Source organism: Colias croceus, chromosome 6 (assembly GCF_905220415.1).
Source record: "Colias croceus chromosome 6, ilColCroc2.1".
Lineage (NCBI taxonomy): Eukaryota > Metazoa > Arthropoda > Insecta > Lepidoptera > Pieridae > Colias > Colias croceus.
In genome coordinates this window covers 7,232,412-7,253,267 of record NC_059542.1, presented here as the reverse complement: position 1 = coordinate 7,253,267, position 20,856 = coordinate 7,232,412, and the positions used below count along the sequence as shown (strand labels likewise).

General features: G+C 36.6%; 1 protein-coding gene across 3 annotated transcripts in view; it reads right to left on the bottom strand.

Moving 5' to 3' along the window:
- Positions 1-812: 812 nt before the first annotated feature.
- Positions 813-20,856, bottom strand: part of LOC123692888 (2-oxoglutarate dehydrogenase, mitochondrial) — a 31,742-nt gene continuing 11,698 nt past the window's right edge. For all 3 annotated transcript variants that reach the window (XM_045637734.1, XM_045637733.1, XM_045637735.1), the window contains exons 7-22: positions 19,862-19,940; positions 19,323-19,499; positions 18,335-18,483; positions 15,306-15,391; positions 14,643-14,822; positions 14,088-14,268; positions 12,780-12,998; positions 12,190-12,383; positions 11,629-11,882; positions 11,293-11,405; positions 9,844-10,031; positions 8,843-8,936; positions 8,384-8,576; positions 6,167-6,304; positions 5,525-5,689; positions 813-2,030 (exon numbers count right to left, since the gene is read on the bottom strand). In XM_045637734.1, the coding sequence (XP_045493690.1) occupies positions 1,931-2,030; positions 5,525-5,689; positions 6,167-6,304; positions 8,384-8,576; positions 8,843-8,936; positions 9,844-10,031; positions 11,293-11,405; positions 11,629-11,882; positions 12,190-12,383; positions 12,780-12,998; positions 14,088-14,268; positions 14,643-14,822; positions 15,306-15,391; positions 18,335-18,483; positions 19,323-19,499; positions 19,862-19,940 (2,510 nt within the window). In that variant the 3' untranslated portion in view covers positions 813-1,930. The remainder of the gene's footprint in view (positions 2,031-5,524; positions 5,690-6,166; positions 6,305-8,383; positions 8,577-8,842; positions 8,937-9,843; positions 10,032-11,292; positions 11,406-11,628; positions 11,883-12,189; positions 12,384-12,779; positions 12,999-14,087; positions 14,269-14,642; positions 14,823-15,305; positions 15,392-18,334; positions 18,484-19,322; positions 19,500-19,861; positions 19,941-20,856) is intronic.

Genomic DNA, 20,856 nt, shown 5'->3' with positions numbered 1-20,856 from the left:
CAGGGCAGATACAATCTCTAATCTTCGCGCCTTTCGCGTGGCCGGGGCGTTATCCAAACGGTTTATAAATAGAGTGTCGACTTCGCTTTGTAAGCTGAAATGAGACTACCGAAAGATAAGAATCTTGAAAGTGCTCCAAGCGTGTGGTGAGCCGAGTGCCCGTCAACGGGCTGATCTATTGCACTCATTATGTAATGTGAAGATGCCCCGCTTTGTGGCAACTCAACGATATACTATAAATAAATTTTAATTGTTATTTTGTATTTTGAGAAACCAATGTTACTTTGTTTCTTGTAGATTATAATTTTTGGGATTCGGGCTTTTTGATATTCCTTTATGAATTCATTCTGGTAAGCGATAAACAATGATGGTTCTGATATTTTTAATTACAAGTTATGCTTATTGGCTTTGTTATAAACAAGAAAATATATGTAGCCTTCCTACCTAAAAATGAAAACATGTTTCATTTTACTCAATACCTACTGACTCGGAAAATCGGATTTGTTTGTTTATTGCAAGTTTATTGTATACGTATTTAAAATTGGGTACATTAATTTTTATTCTTCTTAAAATTTGAATTTAAGTAATAACATATATCTGGGAGTACCAGATTTAGATTAGTTTCTAATTCCAACAGAATATATATACGAAACGGGGTATTTTGATGTCTACCATGGAGTATAAAGTATAATGATGGTATAATGGTACATTCCCGTTTATGTTTATTGCACTAATTAAAAAATTGCATAATTGAATGATGTGTTACATTTTGCTTTAACCAAAAACCAAGGAGATAAAATAAAACCAGAAAATCCTTCGAATATATATTTATTTGTATAACTAGACAATCTAACGTACGTAGCAATAAATAGCTCAGGGACCTTTCAAACATAAGTCGTCCATCCAAAACTAGAACATCCTTTCACGCATCCCTTCAACCTGAGCGTATTAAAAAATAGATAAAGGTTATTAAATAACAATAAAACAGTGCATATAATACATACGAAAAGTGCTACAAAGCCAGTGTATTTGTAATAGCAATAGTTCAAAAGTTACAAGGACGATTTAGATATACGAATATTTATTACTACCTAAATTTCTACGTACATTTTAAGTAACGAGAGACATCGATTATTTTTATTTAAAGAGAAAGATAATACGTTTGTTTGGTGTTATTCCTTACAGACAGCCGTGCCGCGGTAACTACGAGCGAATTAAACAAAGATGCAACCAGCTGCAAAATAAAATTAATTTGCACGCTCTACTCGTACGCTAATTCTAACTTTAGTTACATTTATATTGATAATACTATCTAATATCTTGATACAATATCGTCATACGAGTGTATTTAATATTAATTATGATACAACAATTTCAAGTTTCTAAACTAAAGTACCGCGATAATTTTATGTTATCACACCAGTGTTCTAAACAACGTATATTTTGTACGTGACTGCTCCTAGGTCATTTGCAATATCTAAAGTGATATCGGATACGTTACTTCGTATATCCTTCGACTATTGCAAAAACGTACGTAAGAGTACAATTTGTCAAAGGCAAATAGACTACAATTTTTTTAATCTACACTACATTTATTTACATCGCAAAATAATCGAGAACAAATAAACGGACACAACGAGATAACTAAATATTTTCAATATCGATAAAATAAATAGTACCTATGAACAAATTACTCTACAGAAAAATAAATAAGAATTTACCTAAGTTATATGACTATAATTAAACAGAATTATTAAAAATACTGACAGTAAATAAAATTAATTGGATCATGAGATAAAAATTCGAATAATTTTACGTTCAGGTCGAGATGAATTTTATAAACTTCAGTGATTTTATTTTATGCGGCAAACGATTGATTGTTTCGACGACGGTGGTTCGGGAAAACAGAAAATTTATGTATTTTATTCGTTTATAATACGCAGAATTCGTCGAGAAGATTCTTCAGCTCCTTGTTGTGGGCCGCCTTCGAGCCGGTGGCCGGAGACGCGGCGGTCGCGCGACCGTTGTAGCTGTAATTTTATACATACTTTAAAACCAATACAAGAAAATTAACAAAAAACTGTCCAATAACATTTTTTTCTATAACATAATTTTCTATATCTCCCTTCTATAATTTTAATATTAAATCACTTCACAAAAAGTTAATATCATGATTCTGTAATATCATTTTAGTACTTCCGCGATACAGTGGTCCCAAGAAAGAAATCTTGAACAAAATGGATTGCTTCTACGCCTTTTTAATTAGAAAATTTCGAGCTTAGTTAAACAAGTCTAATTTCAGTTACGTAAATACGAGAAACACCTTGAAACATTAAATCGCTCGAATGTCATTGAAGTTTACTCGAGTGAATTAGGCCAAAGTGCAAAGGTGTCCGCCGACCTGACCATTTAGGTATACTGTATAGTCATGTAGGTAAAAGGTTATTCACACATTTAATAATGGACAATAGAATATACATAAATACTATTAAACTCCATTACAACGTGAGTCATATTTCCAGTAGCAATAGAATTTATAATGATAAATGGATGATTAAATGTAAGCACCTTATATTGATCAGAAAATTAAAACGTAGCTTGCAGTCGATAGCTTAATGTCTAACCCGTAAGCAAAAAATGTGATGACGATTATTGCACATATAAAGATGAAGTGATGAAATTATATGAAACATTAAAATGATAAATAAAAGCAAAAAAACAACCGTTGTGCGTAAGCAGTGAGTCGCCTTCTCGTAGAGTTAACTCTACCTTTTGAAATGATACAATCATTTGCGTGTTCTACTTCAAATAACTTAGAGCTAGCGCGCACGAGCAACTTTGTCTCCGCAACTATTTTGTCTCTCCCGTTAATTGTATGGGGAGTTGCGTCGCTACGTGCGCGCACTTTCATACTAGCCCATGGGTGGGAGAGACAAAATAGTTGCGGAGACAAAGTTGCTCATGCGCGCTACCTCTTATAATTTAATTAAACAGAAAGCAACACAACCTCATCTTTATATATTATTTATAAACAAACATTTGACCGTGATTAAAAAATGTTATAAAGACCAATTTTTTACTGACCCAAAACGCTGATTGACCGTGATCAACAATTTTTATAGCAACCAAATTTATCTAATGCCAACTTATTTGACCGACCCAAAACGACATAAGGTTTTCAATTCGTAGCGTGTTTATTTTCTATTTATATATTGCCCAAATTTTCCACCGACAAACGACAAGAATACAAAATACAACCACAGTTATGAAAACAAAGTGCGAAGCATCATTACAGGCGGTATATCCTCACCTAATGACGCGCGGCACAGTCTCAGTGTGTGCGTCTGTCTGTTTGTCCTCACCGCCACCCAACAGTTGGCTAAACCACCCGCCCCCTTGTTTACGCCTGCAACCAATGGCCCTACGTTATGGTTGTGTGCTAGTTAGTAGCTAAATGATTTATCATGCATTTGTTATAGGTAATGTGGGATTTCAACTGCAAGCTACGTTTGTGTAAAAGAAGTTCGAAATAATATTTCAATGGGAAGTATTATATACTGATTCGCCAGAGTGTTGACAACACTTTGCCCTTTGTCTTTATTTACAATTGAGATCTCGTCTCTTCATAAATTAACCTTAAATCTGGGGTGGTATTGACTTGAGTATATTTTCAGAAAATACGCTTTCAAGGTTTTTCTGTATTTAGTTAACAAGATCGATATTTCTCACAACTCTTGTTTGTTCCGTTCCATTACATACAATATAACAAGTTTACATTGATTAGAGAACAAACTTGTCACTTTCAGATTTCTATTATTGGAATTAATATATTTGCTATCCATACTTGTACCACCTCCCACAGGTATGGCATTATCACACTTCTATTTATAATCATTCAGGAATTGTTGAAAAAAAAACTTTAGGGTGGTACAAATCGTTCGGTGAGAAAAAAAATTGCATATTTTCGGCGGTATGGCGACCATTTGGAATCGTCCGAAAAGTATGGCATGGCGATTTTCGTAAATGGCTGCACGACGATGGTTACCTGTGCAAAAGTTAGCCTGGTACAAATGGTTGAATTGTTTTTTTTAATCAACACATTCGCGTCGGTATGGCGGGCTGTAAGTCACACCGGAAAAGTATGGCATGACACTACGCCTCCTTCTTTTTTATGGGCTATCGGTAAATTCTAAAATTTTTGTGTTACAAATCGTTTGACTTTCGCTATTTTTCCGACGAGTTCGACTAACGCCCACGCGACTAAGCCGCCGGTACCAGCGTTCACACCATCGTTTTTCTTTTTGTCATTGCGTACTAAGACCCCTGTAGAACCGCCATCCTGTTACAAATGACTCGAAATTTTGTGTCAATATCTCCCGGTCTATATAATATGTATACAGAGAAATACCGGTACCTGAGCTGTCGCTGCCCGCGCAGCAGCGTGCGGAAGCCCGGCTCGAAGTAGCTCCAGGAGCCCATGTTCTTGTGCTCCTCCTGGCTCCACACCAGCTGCGCGTTCGGTTACCTGAGCTGTCGCTGCCCGCGCAGCAGCGTGCGGAAGCGCGGCTCGACGTAGCTCCAGGAGCCCATGTTCTTGTGCTCCTCCTGGCTCCACACCAGCTGCGCGTTCGGTTACCTGAGCTGTCGCTGCCCGCGCAGCAGCGTGCGGAAGCGCGGCTCGACGTAGCTCCAGGAGCCCATGTTCTTGTGCTCCTCCTGGCTCCACACCAGCTGCGCGTTCGGTTACCTGAGCTGTCGCTGCCCGCGCAGCAGCGTGCGGAAGCGCGGCTCGACGTAGCTCCAGGAGCCCATGTTCTTGTGCTCCTCCTGGCTCCACACCAGCTGCGCGTTCGGTTACCTGAGCTGTCGCTGCCCGCGCAGCAGCGTGCGGAAGCGCGGCTCGACGTAGCTCCAGGAGCCCATGTTCTTGTGCTCCTCCTGGCTCCACACCAGCTGCGCGTTCGGTTACCTGAGCTGTCGCTGCCCGCGCAGCAGCGTGCGGAAGCGCGGCTCGACGTAGCTCCAGGAGCCCATGTTCTTGTGCTCCTCCTGGCTCCACACCAGCTGCGCGTTCGGTTACCTGAGCTGTCGCTGCCCGCGCAGCAGCGTGCGGAAGCGCGGCTCGACGTAGCTCCAGGAGCCCATGTTCTTGTGCTCCTCCTGGCTCCACACCAGCTGCGCGTTCGGTTACCTGAGCTGTCGCTGCCCGCGCAGCAGCGTGCGGAAGCGCGGCTCGACGTAGCTCCAGGAGCCCATGTTCTTGTGCTCCTCCTGGCTCCACACCAGCTGCGCGTTCGGTTACCTGAGCTGTCGCTGCCCGCGCAGCAGCGTGCGGAAGCGCGGCTCGACGTAGCTCCAGGAGCCCATGTTCTTGTGCTCCTCCTGGCTCCACACCAGCTGCGCGTTCGGTTACCTGAGCTGTCGCTGCCCGCGCAGCAGCGTGCGGAAGCGCGGCTCGACGTAGCTCCAGGAGCCCATGTTCTTGTGCTCCTCCTGGCTCCACACCAGCTGCGCGTTCGGTTACCTGAGCTGTCGCTGCCCGCGCAGCAGCGTGCGGAAGCGCGGCTCGACGTAGCTCCAGGAGCCCATGTTCTTGTGCTCCTCCTGGCTCCACACCAGCTGCGCGTTCGGGTACTTCGCGATCTCGCTCTTCAGCTGGTCGTACGGGAACGGCGAGATTTGCTCGAGCCTGCACAAACATTTTACTTTCAAACTCGGATTTTTTTTTCTCACCCACAGATTCAAACATTCTATGCCTTTTGTCATTTAAACACCCAGTCCATCGATAATTGAATTAATTGAAAAATTGCATTAGAAATTTGATTGACCTAACATTTCCTTCAAGTTGTGAAAATAAAATGTACGATGTACAACAAGTCATAAACAATTAATTGCTTTTTTAACGTTATAAAAAACGTTCACTCGCAATGCTTGCTTAAGTACTCATTAGAAAAGATTTGACATTGCAAAACATTTCACATAAAATAAACACTATCCAGTTGATACATTTGATATTCACCCAATAAAGATTTTTATTTATTTACTAGCTATCCCGGCACATACAATTTCATAAGAATCGGTCAAGCGGTTTTGAAGGAGTTTACCTTCTATCACCGCGACACGTGAATTTTATATATTACATTTAATTTTTAATTATTTCGTTCACCTGACAATAGCGATGTCCTTCTCGAGTCCCCTGTCGCGGCGCTCCTTGAGCAGGTCGTAGTACACTCTGCCGGAGCAGAACGCGACCTTGCGGACCTTGTCCGGGTTCTCGGACGCCGGGCCTTCTTCGGGCAGCACTCTGTATGAAATAAATTTATAATTTAGAATAATAAGTAAAGCGAAAGAAGTGTAAGAGCACTAACATATTTTGTACAATCATTTAAGATTTTATAATGAAACACATGGTGTCAATGATATTTTATGTATAGATACGTTATATACTCACAATATATCCAAAAAAAATGCTTCATATGCAGTGTCAGGCACACACAAATACAAGTTTCATTTTACTTAATTTATTACATTGACAGACTGTATAAGAGAGATGGCTATAATAAAATGATATAAACAAAAAAGACAAAGATAGTTTGTCACTTCCGCGCAGGTGTAAGCAAAAGTCATAAGAATTCACCAATTAAATATAAATAAACAAATAGTTGCCATGGCAATTGGCATAGACTAACGACACAGAAGGTTCAATGTTATAGATGTTTCGTTTCCTGCACACGTAAACAAATGTGACAATTTCATTTACTATTTAATTATTATTATGAAGTTTTATTAAAATGAAAAAAACTTTTTTGGAGATATAACTGTATTAAGCATTTATTACTAGCTGTGGTGTTCGTTTTCGGTCATCATCATTTCACCCGATAAACACCAACTGCTGAGCATAGTCCTCCTTATAGAACTCCATACGGACCGATCTTACGCTATTCGTTTCAAGGCAGTTCCCGGAACCCGTACAAGGTCATCACTCCAACTTGTAGGATATAATAATAGTGGTGCCTAGATGAAAAAAAGTATGAAATAAAAGAAAGGATGAAGTATAAGCCTTTTTTTATCTAAAACACAAATAAAATTTATGTTCAATAGCTATTTACAGAAAAGCAAATAGCATTTTTCGTCAGTAGCGATAATCTTTTCTTTTATGTATACGTATATTCAACATCATTTTTGCAAACAAACATTTTTGCCATCACGATTTCATTGTATATAATAAATAGATATATTTGTTAATTACATGCACTGTGTGGATTTAAATATAAAAATTATCAAGTATTTACCCAAATCGAAATTAATAAAATAACCGTTCTATTTTCAATAATCGTATCTACATGATAATCTTTGAACACAGTGTGCGCTAGCTTTGTCACACTAGTGATTGAAGCAATGTTTTATCCCTTTCATTATTTCAATACAAGTGTCAAGCAAGTGTCATTCATTAATAATTGCAAATTGTTATTTTTGCTCTAAAATTATAATATTTTAATACATTTACCTGTGATATGATATCCCTCTATCTTTCTTTATTTTACTATCGTAATTTGTGCACTTTCTGAACACACAAGAAGGCATTATTGATAATTTTAACGTTTATATCAGCATGTGCGTTCGCTGTCACAAGTCACAATCTGACTGATTCCACTGGTCCCAATTAGGACCAATTCACGGTTTACGTTTTGGTGCGTTGGTAACGTATCTACCTCTTGTTTCTATATATAATATCATTGCATGGTGTGTTTCAAAAGACACAGAAATCGCTAAACTTGGTATTTATTTGAAAATTGAAGATGGATTAAATTATTTCTATAAAACACTGCGTTTATTACCTTCTAATTTATTAAAAGTGGCAATATAGCTGGCCATATGTGTACATTGCTAAATCCGATCAATTGAAGTTCTATTACTTATGTGTGTGCAGAAGTTGTTGTCTACGTGTGCGTAGCACTTGTTTTGCCTACGAATGCGTAGCAACTGTGCTGTCTACGTGTATGCAGAAGTTGTGTTGCGTATGCGTGTGTAGCAGTTGTATTGCCTACGTGCACGTAGCATTTGTGTTGCCTACGAGTGTGTAGAAGTTGTGTTGCCTACGTGTGCGTAGCATTTGTATTGCTTTATGTCTTATAGCAGTTGTATTGCCTACGAGTGAGTAAACGTTGTGTTGCCTACGTGTTCGTAGCACTTGTATTGCCCACATGTGTGTAGAAGTTCTGTTGCCTACGAGTGCGTAGCAATTGTGTTGCCTACGTTAAACGTTGTGATGCCTAGGTACGTGTGTGTAGCAGTTCGATTATTATTTTTTATTGTATTTAGTGTGTTTAGTGCCAAGTTCACATTGAAGTTGTATTGTCTACATGTGTGTATGCGTCGTTACCTCCTAAACGCCGTGCCTTCGGCCATCTCGTCGAAGGAGGACTTGCACTCGGGGTGGCGCAGCAGCGACTTGGGCGTCATCAGTATGAGCGGCTTGCGGAACGGCAGCGCGATCTGCCGCCGCAGGATGTGGAACAGCGACGCGGGCGTCGAGCAGTTCGCCACTATCCAGTTGCAGTCGTGGAGTTGGCGCACTAACACAAGGGATACGGATATTATTGTATGTGGAATTATGTCGTTTTTTATAATTAACTAGGTACAAGCTGTTTCAGACTATAATCTATCTGCAAATCCGCATGCATTTAAGTAAAAGATTATCAGAACAATAATAAATACTGATGCAATCGTAAAGATTTAATTACTAAAAATACGAAGTGGGGTGAATATTACAAATGAATGAGTTTCGATCATTGTAGACACAAATAAAAAGCATAAAAAGTTTTACAAATTAAATTTATACCTTCATAATCGGGGCTTTCTGGTGGCATGTAGTCAGGGTCGTCAGAACTCATCTGCAGGAAGCGCTCCAGGCGGGCGGAAGAGTGTTCAGGTCCCTATCATTCAATAAAAATTAGGTACATTAACTGCGGTGATAAATATTAAATTATCTGTTAAATCGATTGAAAAGCGCTTCTGCAGGAAGTCTATTTGAATGTATAAATTTTAGATGTCAACTGTTTACAATGGGAGTCCGTTAACCCGATGATCTTTCCGAGTGCCTAGTTTATGCGTAAATGCATTCTCCACTCCAAAAAATGTATAATATTATAATACATATTTTAATTAATTTGCATGCTGTTAAATGACGGCTAAACATGCTGTAATTCTGTATTTTAACATCTTTATATACAATATTTACTTAAAAATATCTCTTTTCGTCTCTAGCACAGATATATTCCTAGTTGATTATTTGTACTTACATATGGTTTCCAAATAAACGATTTTTATTTATTAAGCTATTGCATAGCTTCAATCGCGGGCCTTGAGCGCGGGGACCGAATCCAGAAATTGCGTAACGAAAAACCTCACGCTCCCCACTCCGACAGGCACGGAGGTGTGGCTTGAAGGCATGCTATGCAATAGCTTTACCGCGGCAGTCCCCGAGTGCCACACGTATTTTTTATTATTTATAAATAAACGATTTATTTATTAAAAATGTATTTATTCACATTATTAGGAGGAGACACCACGAACAAAATCTGTGCGCTATTTTTTTGCTCTAAGTTTTAAAAATTATTATCTAGTTAGGTACTTACCGATGAAAGTTATTCCTTTGCACTTTTCCGTATTATTTGTGCAATATCGTAACACACACGAAGGCTTATTTGATGCGTTTCACTTTCAAACAAATAAAAAATGAGCGTGCAGTTACGCCATATGGCGTATGTTGAGCTGAACATAAGTGATGTGGGCGGTGTCGTCTCCATAATATTATGTATATCTCAATGTTTATCCACCCACCATGCCCTCCATGCCGTGCGGCTGCAGCAGCACGATGCCGGACTGGCGCACCCACTTGGCCTGGCCGCTGGATATGAACTGGTCGATGATGCACTGCGCCACGTTGTTGAAGTCGCCGAACTGCGCCTCCCACAGCACCAGCGCGTTCGGGTTCGTCACTGAGTACCCCACTTCGAAGCCGAGCACACCTGTGAGCAACGACAGACATGTTTAATACAGGTCAAGTTAATCTATATACCTATATATTATCTAAAAATGAAACCCGTTTCGCGTTGTCACGGCACGTGTGAACGGCTGAACCGATATCGATAATTCTCTTTTTATTATATTCCTTGAAGTACGAGGATGGTTCTTATGGAGAGAGAACGTAAATATATACCACGGGGGAAGCCGAGGCGAACCGCTAGTGAATAATAATTATTATGCATGATAATCAGGAAGAAGTTTGCAAGCTCGAATCGAAAAGTGTAATTGTTCGTTTGTTTGTCATTCTTTTTTTCACGTCTCGCGACGCGTCGCGATGGAGCGATTCTACGGTATGATCTTTGTGTATGGGAATGAACGTCAGAACGACCCATGGGAATTTTAATTAAATGTGAGAGCGAAGCCCGGTAAGATACTACATATTTATTTTAATGTATTTTTTTTTTTGTTTTGTGTTTTGCATTATTAGTATTTTCATTTTGAAATTTTCGACTTATTATACCCGGCGCGGCCTAAGATGATCCCTATGACACTGACAGTTATTCTCAAGAGACAAACTTGTAATGGCGTCACCATTAAATTAGAAACGTATTGGAGGCGTCTAAAAATGGCATTTATTAATTTTTACGTAGCTTTATCTTATTACAATGATATTCCGTTGGAATTATAACAATTCTTATCATTTACGAGAAATTATATCAATCTGACTTTACGTTTCGTTCTTCAAAACTTACATCGTTGGCATTTATCGACTAGTGCGGAAAGTATCGATAAACAAATTTCGATAATGGAAACGAGTTCACATTTTTTCCATGCTTAAGCTAAGCTAAGTTCATTCACTATTGAATGGAACAGAAGATCGCAGCATACTTAATTAATAATTACCGTTCGCGTTAATTTACTTACCTATGATAATATAAGTTTTTTAGAAAAATTAAATGGGGGATTCCATTTTATCCAAATGATAAAGTGTATTTTTATGTTTTGGAAAACTTTCGTTTTTTTTACTTACCGTTTCGTTTTACATAATAGACGTTAAAAATTCATTTTATAATATTTGTAAAAACATGTTTACCGAGGTGGCAGAATGCAAACCACGCCTTTGCCTATAAAATAGTAAAGTATCGACACGATCCATCATACGAGCAATCACTAAGACGAACTGTCATAGGGATCATCTTAGGCCGCGCCGGGTATAGATTTATTTATTTATACATGAACCTTTTTTTCTTTTGCAAATCTTACCATATTCAGATAGAGAACTGTTGCACACGGTGTATGGAGCTTGGTCGGGGTAGAGATGCGCCAATGGGCAGTAGGTAGCCTTGTCTACCTTCTGGTGGTGAAGCACGTGATGTCTGCGAAATAAACAGGGCTCTTTATTAAACAAATTTATTACACTTCTGAACTTAAACCTTATTTCTTGCCTAGATATTAAACCTTATTTCATTAAAGATGTTCGACATCAAAAAATATAAATTGCTGTCTTGCAATTTAAATTGATAGCAAATCTAAAATCATCTCTACTGATAATAACCACATAACTATTGGAAATTTCATAAAATTAAAAATAATACACACCTGTGCGAAAACGTGCCTCTCTCAACGTCCTCTCCGGACAGTCTCACATGGATACCCTCTTTCAACAATGAACCGAACGCCATAGCCTCAGCGAGAGCCCAGTCCACTGTACGCTTCTCGACCATCTCCATACGCGACTTGAGGATACGTAACAGACCCTTGTGGATCTCGAACTCGGCCGCGTTGGGAGGGGGGCTGGAGAAACGCTTGCCGATGTGCACTAGGGTCTCTTCGACCACGCCGGTTGGGGACATCTGCCAAAATTAGTAGAGAACTATATATCTATGTAATTTTTATTAATGCCTGCATGTGTGTAACTGATTCTAAACCATGGTAACGTTGCGTTGAGCTTTGTTTTAATCAGAATTTAGTTTGAATATAATATTATGATTGTATTGTGTACCATACATCTCATTAAACAGCAAAAGTATGAAAAATTAACAGTAATGACTTATATGATACAATAAATTTCTTTTAGAACATAAATAAAGAACATAATAGAAGAATAGAACATAAATAAGCCGACAATAAATAAATCAGCATATTTTAAACAATTGTTACCTTCAGTGGGTCCTTGCCCTCGAAGAATCCAGACCAGGGTGAGTCGAGCCAGTCCTTGTACTTGATGTGGGTCTCCTGTTTCGCCTGGTTGTACGCGTCTTCACAGATCTTCTCATATTTGTCTTTTACATCCTTCACTTCCTCAGCGGTCACAACGCCCTCGGTGATCAGTTGGTCAGCGTAAATTTCAAGAACTGAACAAAAAAAAATATAAATAAAATTATCTGTCAGAAAATAACATAGGAGCTGGAAAAGAAGATATACCGTAATGTTTACTAAAATTTTAATAGATTGAAGCAATTTTGTTGTTTTTTATTCAAAGCTGGCAATTCCCATGCACCACATGAGATCTGCCTTTATTTGGTTCATATTAAGGCAATTCTCATAGTGTGTTTTAAATTTGATTCAAACGTAACATGAATTTTATTGATATCACTAATAATTACTTCTTACTTAACTTTGTCTGCATCTCTGTTTGAATACTTTTTTAAAGTTTATAAATGTATCCCTCTATATACTACAATAATTGCTACTGAATCGACTTAATCTTCATTTCTACTACCAATTCTTAATTTATTTCTATCTCGCACCGGGCTTAGTGTTCCGTATCTTCTGGTACATGAGCGGCTGCGTGAACATGGGCTCGTCGACCTCGTTGTGCCCGTTGCGGCGGTAGGACACGATGTCGATCACCACGTCCTTGTGGAAGGTCGCGCGCCACTCCGCCGCCACGTTGCACACGTGCATCACCGCCTCCGGGTTGTCGCTGTTCACGTGGAATATGGGCGCGTTCACTACGCGCGCCACGTCTGTCAAAACATTTAATGTGTATTATAATTGAATTTAAAAATAACTGACTTAGCAAACTTTATTGTGCGTCTGCGTAATCACTACCCTATGCACCCTATGTCCCTTTGTATGCTTAAATCTTTAAAACTATGCAAGGGATTTTGATGCGGTTTTTTTTTAACTAGATAGAGTGATTCAAGAGGAAGGTTTTAGTATATAATTTATTACATTTTACACAAAGCGGGCGAAGCCGCGGGCGGAAAGCTAGTATTAATATGTATCAAAGTTGGATATTGAAAAAATACTAGCTAACGTGACATTTTTTGATCTGCCTAGATATTACTTGAGGGCACCGGGCGATGCCATTTCCAACGGAGAGAAAGGTTATCAATCTGTATTGAAATCGAGGAATGTGTGAGATTAAAAAAATACTAGCTAACTTAGTCCTGCCATGATTTTACTCAGGGGTACCGGGCAATGCCATTTCAAACTGACAGAAAGGTTGAACACAAACAAGAGTGAATTATTTTACGACAATAATCATTTATAAGCATTTTTCCGCTCTTTCACTCCTACGCAAAGATGAAATCCTGCGAGGGAGTGAGTCAGGCAAATACATAACTTTCATATTGTCAATTTTGAGGGTGTAGAACAAATATATAACTTTAAAAACATCTCATCTACCTATCTATGAAAAATAAATTAAGGTCGATTAGCATAATGTGAAAAACATTTTTATATATTCCATTTATTAGATACTATTTAGCATGTTCCAGCAAATAAAGTTTGTAATCTATTCGTCAATAAGGTGGAAAGATTAAGCAGTTGACATAAGAATTAGAGCCGGTTTCGACGCTTGCTGATAGTGTAGCCTATTTTACGAACTAATAATGATCTAATGTAGTTTATGTAGTCATCAAGAATCTTGATTAATTTTATAAAGTTTGTTTTTCCTACAAAACATACTCAACAACAACATTACCTTAAAAATAGTTTTGATGTATTAATACAATTAAGCAAGTACATAATTTATAACATATTTATACACTCTTTGGTAATAGTTAAATATAAACAAATATATTTTGATAATTCCTAAAACAACCACTTACCGGTACAATAAGCAGAGGAACGCGAGTGCCTAGGGTCCGTGGTGAATCCGATCTGGTTGTTGACTACAATGTGGATAGTTCCGTGTGTTGTGTACGCTGGGAGGTCTGACAAGTGCATGGTCTCGAATACCACGCCCTGGCCCGCGAAGGCGGCGTCTCCGTGGAGGAGGATGGACATTACCTAGAATGGAATTAATCGACGTATTGTAAAGATAGATTACATTTTTAAAAATTAATAAGTAATAAATAATAAAATATGAAACTGTGTTATTTGTGTTATTATCATAATTTTATCATAAATAATTGAGTGAAAATTAACATTTTGAAGCAATTAGAAAATATTGTGTTTAGATTGTTATTATTGTTGTCGTTTTGCATCGCTTTGATCGCATTTTCTTTTCTAACGGGGAAAATAATTTGCTACTGAATAATTCAAATTCAAACTTTCAACAGAACAGTTTATTTTTTGCTATTAATTTTTATCACCCACAATCTACCGCTTTAACTCATTAAGGAAATTAACAGCCCTTTCTTTTACCCAAATGCCATACATACCTTCTTGCCCTCATTATCTCCCCTGTAGAACTGTTCCGCCCTCGTCTTGCCCTGCACCACCGGGTCTACAGCCTCCAAGTGAGATGGGTTAGCGCACACAGCGAGACGAATGTTCTTGTTCGTCACACGGTTGAGACGCTCGATGTACGTGCCCAAATGGTATTTGACGTCACCGGAACCCTGAAACATGAATAGGATGGGTAAAATCGCATTAAATGCTTGGAAATACATTGTATAGGATGAATTCGACTAGATATAGTAGTAAATCCGTGAACATTGAATTCTCAAGAGCTGAATATATAGTACTGAATAGCTCAATAGAGATTTATTATTTGTTTATAGTTCATGATTCGGCTAAATGCCGCATATGGAGTGATTTTACATTCCATTGTCATAAGCTGCAATTCATCTTGTTGAAAGGAATTTAAAAAGAGTAATTTAAGCAAAATTTTGGCCATTCAATTCAACATTGCATAAGATTTTTCAAGAAACATACGTAATCCGGTAAAAACTCGCCTCTCCCAAGACATTTATTGTATGCAAATAGATAAGATATAATTGCATATAAAAACGTTATCGTCCAATAAATTATTTTATTTATGTAACAATAACAATGTATTCGCGATATATACATGGTGATACACAAAATCAAGTACAACTTACGTCATCCTCGGCTTCTAGACCGGCGAACTGTGTGAACAGCTGGTGAAGTGGCTTACGGCAGACGTTAGCCAAAACATTGAGACGTCCTAGAAGAACAATACACATACATAAATAGGCAAAGACATTAGACATACCTTTATTTGGCTCCAAGAAACAAACAAAAGTAAAATAAGTAATTATTTATAATACAAAATGGCAAAATGGTCCACCCATCAGTATAAGTTACAGAGAAATTTCAACATGATATTTATTTAGGTGTCATGGGTACAAGTGCAACAGGTACTGATAATATAGCTATATAGTACAGGTAAATTAGCTTGGAGAAATTTTTGCATATGTAGTGGTGTGTATATTACTCAGATCTTAGAGCGCGTTTCCACTATATCGTTCTGGCCTATACAAAAATGTTTCGATATCCTAACATTACTATTTAATTTTATACTTATTCCTAGCAACACTTTGTTTTCAATAAAAACAACTTTTAATTTGAAAGAAAATGGTTTTGACTTTATAAAAAAAATATATCATTCAATTTCACGTCCTTGAGCAAACAACAAGGCGACTACCGTGAAACAATAAAATATCGTGTCCATTATAGTTTGTTTCATAATTAATATTTGACCATAATAATTACGAAACAAAACAAATAAATAAATCGTCACTTGATAGTGGAAAGTGGAAACACGCACAAAACCAGAATAAACCAGTTTACGCTGTCCGCAGGTGCCAAATGCAGTTGTTTGGTACCGTTAGAACATAAAGCACACATTTCATTCAAAAATTATAATTATTATGTACGTAGTTTAATTGATAAAGGAGAATGACCACGGGTGGTATCGGTAAAATTTGAGTTGTGCCACGTATTCGTGATATTGTTAATTCCTATTTGTACCTATTTATAATGATCATATGTATCACTATTAAGTCTTAATTATACCGGATAGATTGAAATAATATTAAAAGTTTGTGTTTTGAAACACGTATGACCACGTATGGAATCGGTAAAATACTAATTGTGTCACGTGTTCGTGATATTGTTAATTCCTATTTGTATTTATAATGATCATATTTATCACTATTAAGTCGTAATTATACCAAATAAATAGAAATAAAAGTAAAAGTTTTTGTTTTGACACATATATCTATCTCTCTTGCAAGCGTCCTGCGTCTTATGTCATAGTTTCTATTTGAAAAAAAACCTTGAATGAATGTGTTCGACGCAATGTTCGACGTAATTTATTTTGAAATAGGTACTACCTAATGTTTATTACGATTTACTTTTCACATTTGTCTTGTAAATTAAAATATTACCTATGTAATAAATGTAAAACTTAACGTTCATCGTTAGTTTAAACTCGATAAAGTATTTTTTTGAAGTGTTGAATAAAACTATTGTTTTATTTTTATTGTCGCGAACTGCGGCTTATTTATATAAAAACTTTAATCGTTTCTAAAAGCTTTAAATTGAGCTATATTTCATCTTGACACAATAAGTTTGATTGCGATACCAAGTGCCATAGTCACTTGGGCAATCTCCTTTTGTATTTGTTGATTGTTGTTATTATTTGTTATTATTGTTATAATATTTGTTGAAGTGTTTAATTTGTGTGTAAGTGTTGTAACTTTATATTGTTAATTCAAAATGGCTCCAGTGTTAAAACATGGTCGAGGCAAGCCTTTGACTTCTCAAACTAAAGAATTAAATTTTAAATGTCGTTTCTTTTTCAGGTTAGTAAATTTTTCATTTTAGTAACATTGTCATTTCGTAAAATCATGTTCATTTTGTAAAAATTATACGTATGTTAAATGTGCAAATATTAAATTAAAGTCTCATCTTTTTCAGAGGAGAAACACATATAGTTTAATTTAAAATCCCATATATATATATAATATATATATAATAAAAACTAAAAATAAAATGTTGTTTTATTTTATTTGCTGACCATACACTACTACAAACGCAAAAATTTCTCCAAGCTAATTTACCTGTATGTGAATATACACTTGTTGACTTTACTTTGTACTCCACTTTCTTTACTGATGGGCAATAAATTATTGATATTGTATCAATTTATTGCACATTTTTCTTGTTGCTTGCAATCAACACTATAAATTCCGAATGGAAATTTAAATAATGATTTATTAATGACTAGCTTTCCACCCGCGGCTTCGTCCGCGCAGTCAAAGAAAAACCCGCATAGTTCCAGTTCCCGTGGGATTTCCAGGATAAAACCTATCCTATGTCCCGGGGTAAAAAGTAGCCTATGTCCTTTCTCGGGTATCAAAATATCTCTATACCAAATTTAATGCAAATTGGTTCAGTAGTTAAGGCGTGATTGAGTAACAGACAGACAGAGTTACTTTCGCATTTATAATATTAGTATGGATGTGAAATGATGAATAAACAATGTGTTTGTTTAAATTTAGTATACTGAAATTGCTATTGTTCTTGCGTAGAGATAACAAACAGCTTAATAAGTATCAAACTGGAGAAATACCGGTTTGTGCTGAATCATACTGGGTATGCAATTATATTTAGTGATAACTGTCACCCATGATAATAATTTGTTGACGCATATTAATTATGTGATAAATCTAATCTGTCGAAATAAATCATAAAAAATGTAACTGTATATTATCAATTGTCTCTAATGTTCTCAATTCTATTTGCTTCTGGTCTTGCAGGACACAGAAGGCTGATCACCAACTTGTCCGTAAAAACATCGATTAGTGAAAGAAATACGTAACGCATCTTCCCCATACCCCACTAGAGGGGACACGGGACTACACTTTTCTTTTCAATATAATTCATTTTGCATTTATTTATTTTCTAAGACTAAATCTTAATATATATAAATCTCGTGTCACAATGTTTGTCCTCAATGGACTCCTAAACCACTTACCCGATTACAATAAAATACGCACACCATGTGCAGTTCGATCCAACTTGAGAGATAGGATAGTTTAAATCTCAAATCGTTTTAGAGAAAGCGGGCGAAGCCGCGGGCGGTAAGCTAGTATAATTATACCTCTATGTGGCATTCCCATGATAATAGACTCGACACCAAGTTTGGTGGACACGTCAATAACTTGCTTCATGGCGGGAATCAAGATTTCACAACCCTCAAGACCGAACCGCTTCTCGGATGACCATTTCTTGGCCAGGAAGTTCTCAAATCTATAAAAGAAGGTTTTATTAGCGTTTTACGAGATTATACTTCTACTAATCTACATAAATTAGGAAATATTTGAAAGGAAAATCCTGCTTTATTTATTTATTGTTTTTTATTGTTTTATTAAAGAATACAAATAAAACAATTACATAAAACAAGAAATATTATAATTATCATGCAATATTGTTTACAGAATCTATTTATGATTATTTATTGGAACAATTACATTGATATAAGTGTTTATTACAACAATACTTGTTTAAGTTATAGCATTAGTCCAAGAAATTTTACTGTTTTCATGGCCAATAATAAATTTAGTTTTGCTTACATTACATTTTTTTTAACAGTCTTAGTATATTTAGTATATTTATATTTATATATTTACGCGCCATTTTTTTCTTATCCCTACCACGCGTGATTCGACGTATTTCTGTAAAGTTGCATATAGGTATATATTTTTGGAAAAATAAGATTATTAAGAAGTTTCACTTCTTACGTGTGTACACAAGTACACGCACACATTATTTTTTTTTATAAAATTCATACAATTTATTCAAGTGATGAATAATTTCTCCTAATATAATATCGTCATTGTGTGCTCCGCGGTTTCATCCGCATTACTCCGCTCCTGTTGGTCTAAGCGTCTAAGCGCCTATAGCTTTCCTCGATAAATGGGCTATTTAACACCGAAAGAATTTTTAAAATCAGACCTGTAGTTTCTGAGATTAGCGCGTTCAAACAAACACAGTTTGTTTGAACGCGCTAATCTTTAGCTTTACAATATTAGTATAGATTAGCAGTGTCATTTGAGCACCAAATAAAAGGAAACAATGTAAATTCTCACCCAGCGGATCTAGTGAGACGGGCCAAGATTAGCCTCTTCTGGTCGGGGCTCATCTTGGTGACATTCGGCGGCTCCATACGCTGCCGGATCCAGTTGCATTGCTCCAACGAGTTTATGAACATAAACTCGATACCGATGTTGTTGCAATACGCCTGCTCCAAGCGGTTCAGGATCTCTCTGGAGTGGAATAAGAAACATGAGGTGTAGAGTGGCTGTCGACATTTACGGCATATTTTGACGTTATAAAGAACAAATGCCATTTAGAATTTAGATTAATTAATGTGGATGTAGAACGAAAAAATTACTGGGCTGTTTTAGTTACCGTTTGAGTGATTTATAGAGTCGTGACAAAATATATTATTTATGATTGGTTTTATTTCAACAGCTTAAAGTATTTTGCTAGAAACGTAGCTGTATGTTGTAATTACAATGTTGCTGTAGACTAACTATTAACCATTTGCCAATTATTTACATGGTAATTGATGATTGTTCAAAAGATAAGTAACATGTACTCAAGGATATATTTCCTTATACATTACCTCAACGGCAAGGCCTTTTCTTTTTCACCAATAAATGTCGTGGAAGGCAGTTTAAAAACTCTGTCCATGTCGGCTTCATCTAAAATTTATAGTGATATATAAGAGTAGGAACCTCAATCGTTAAACAATTTTGTAAGACATTAGATAACCAAGAACAGAATTATATAACTATTATAAAGCTTTGTACCAATTTTAACACTGAGACAGAAAATAAGAAAGCACACATAAAAGCAGATTTATAAGTGCAGTAATCATATCCCTTTACTAGCATTTCTCAGAGCATTACATAATAGACCTAATTCGATTACCATTGACATCTATTTTTCCTAGCCGTCCCAAGCTCAACGTTAAATCACAATAAACCAATAAACATATTATGATAAGGATGTGACGCAAAACGAATTTTACATTTTCACTTTTGTATTCCACCTTGAAATGATAGTGTCCGAAATCAGTTGGAGTCGATCCAGAAGCGAGAAAACTAAATATAAAACACCAAGGTCACTTCACAAATCCCTGCCATAGTTTCAATCGAGTACACAAACAATTGAATTCATAAATAGACATACCCAAATGGTCGTAAATACGTATATGTAAAAAAATATAAACAAGTACTTAAATAATAGATAATCATGCATAGTTTTCACAATATACATAAACATTAAAGTGAAATATCATGCTTGTTACAAACCAAGTTCTATCCGATATAATATATAGGTACATGCATATGGTGTACATGAATATATACATAATAATAGTAATGGCGTGCCACCGTTTTCTTGTGCATTGTATCACGTTTACGTATTTGTAGTTACAGCGCTCAAGCATTACATAACCAAACCTTAGGTTAGAAATATAGGTACTCGAAAATGAAAATAAAATGTACATATTTTATACTACTCAAAATAAAATAAAGGCCATTGTGTTTTAGCTTTTCTGGTGTTGTTATTAGGTTTGAAGGAAACCGATTACAAGATGCAAAAAAAATATGTGTA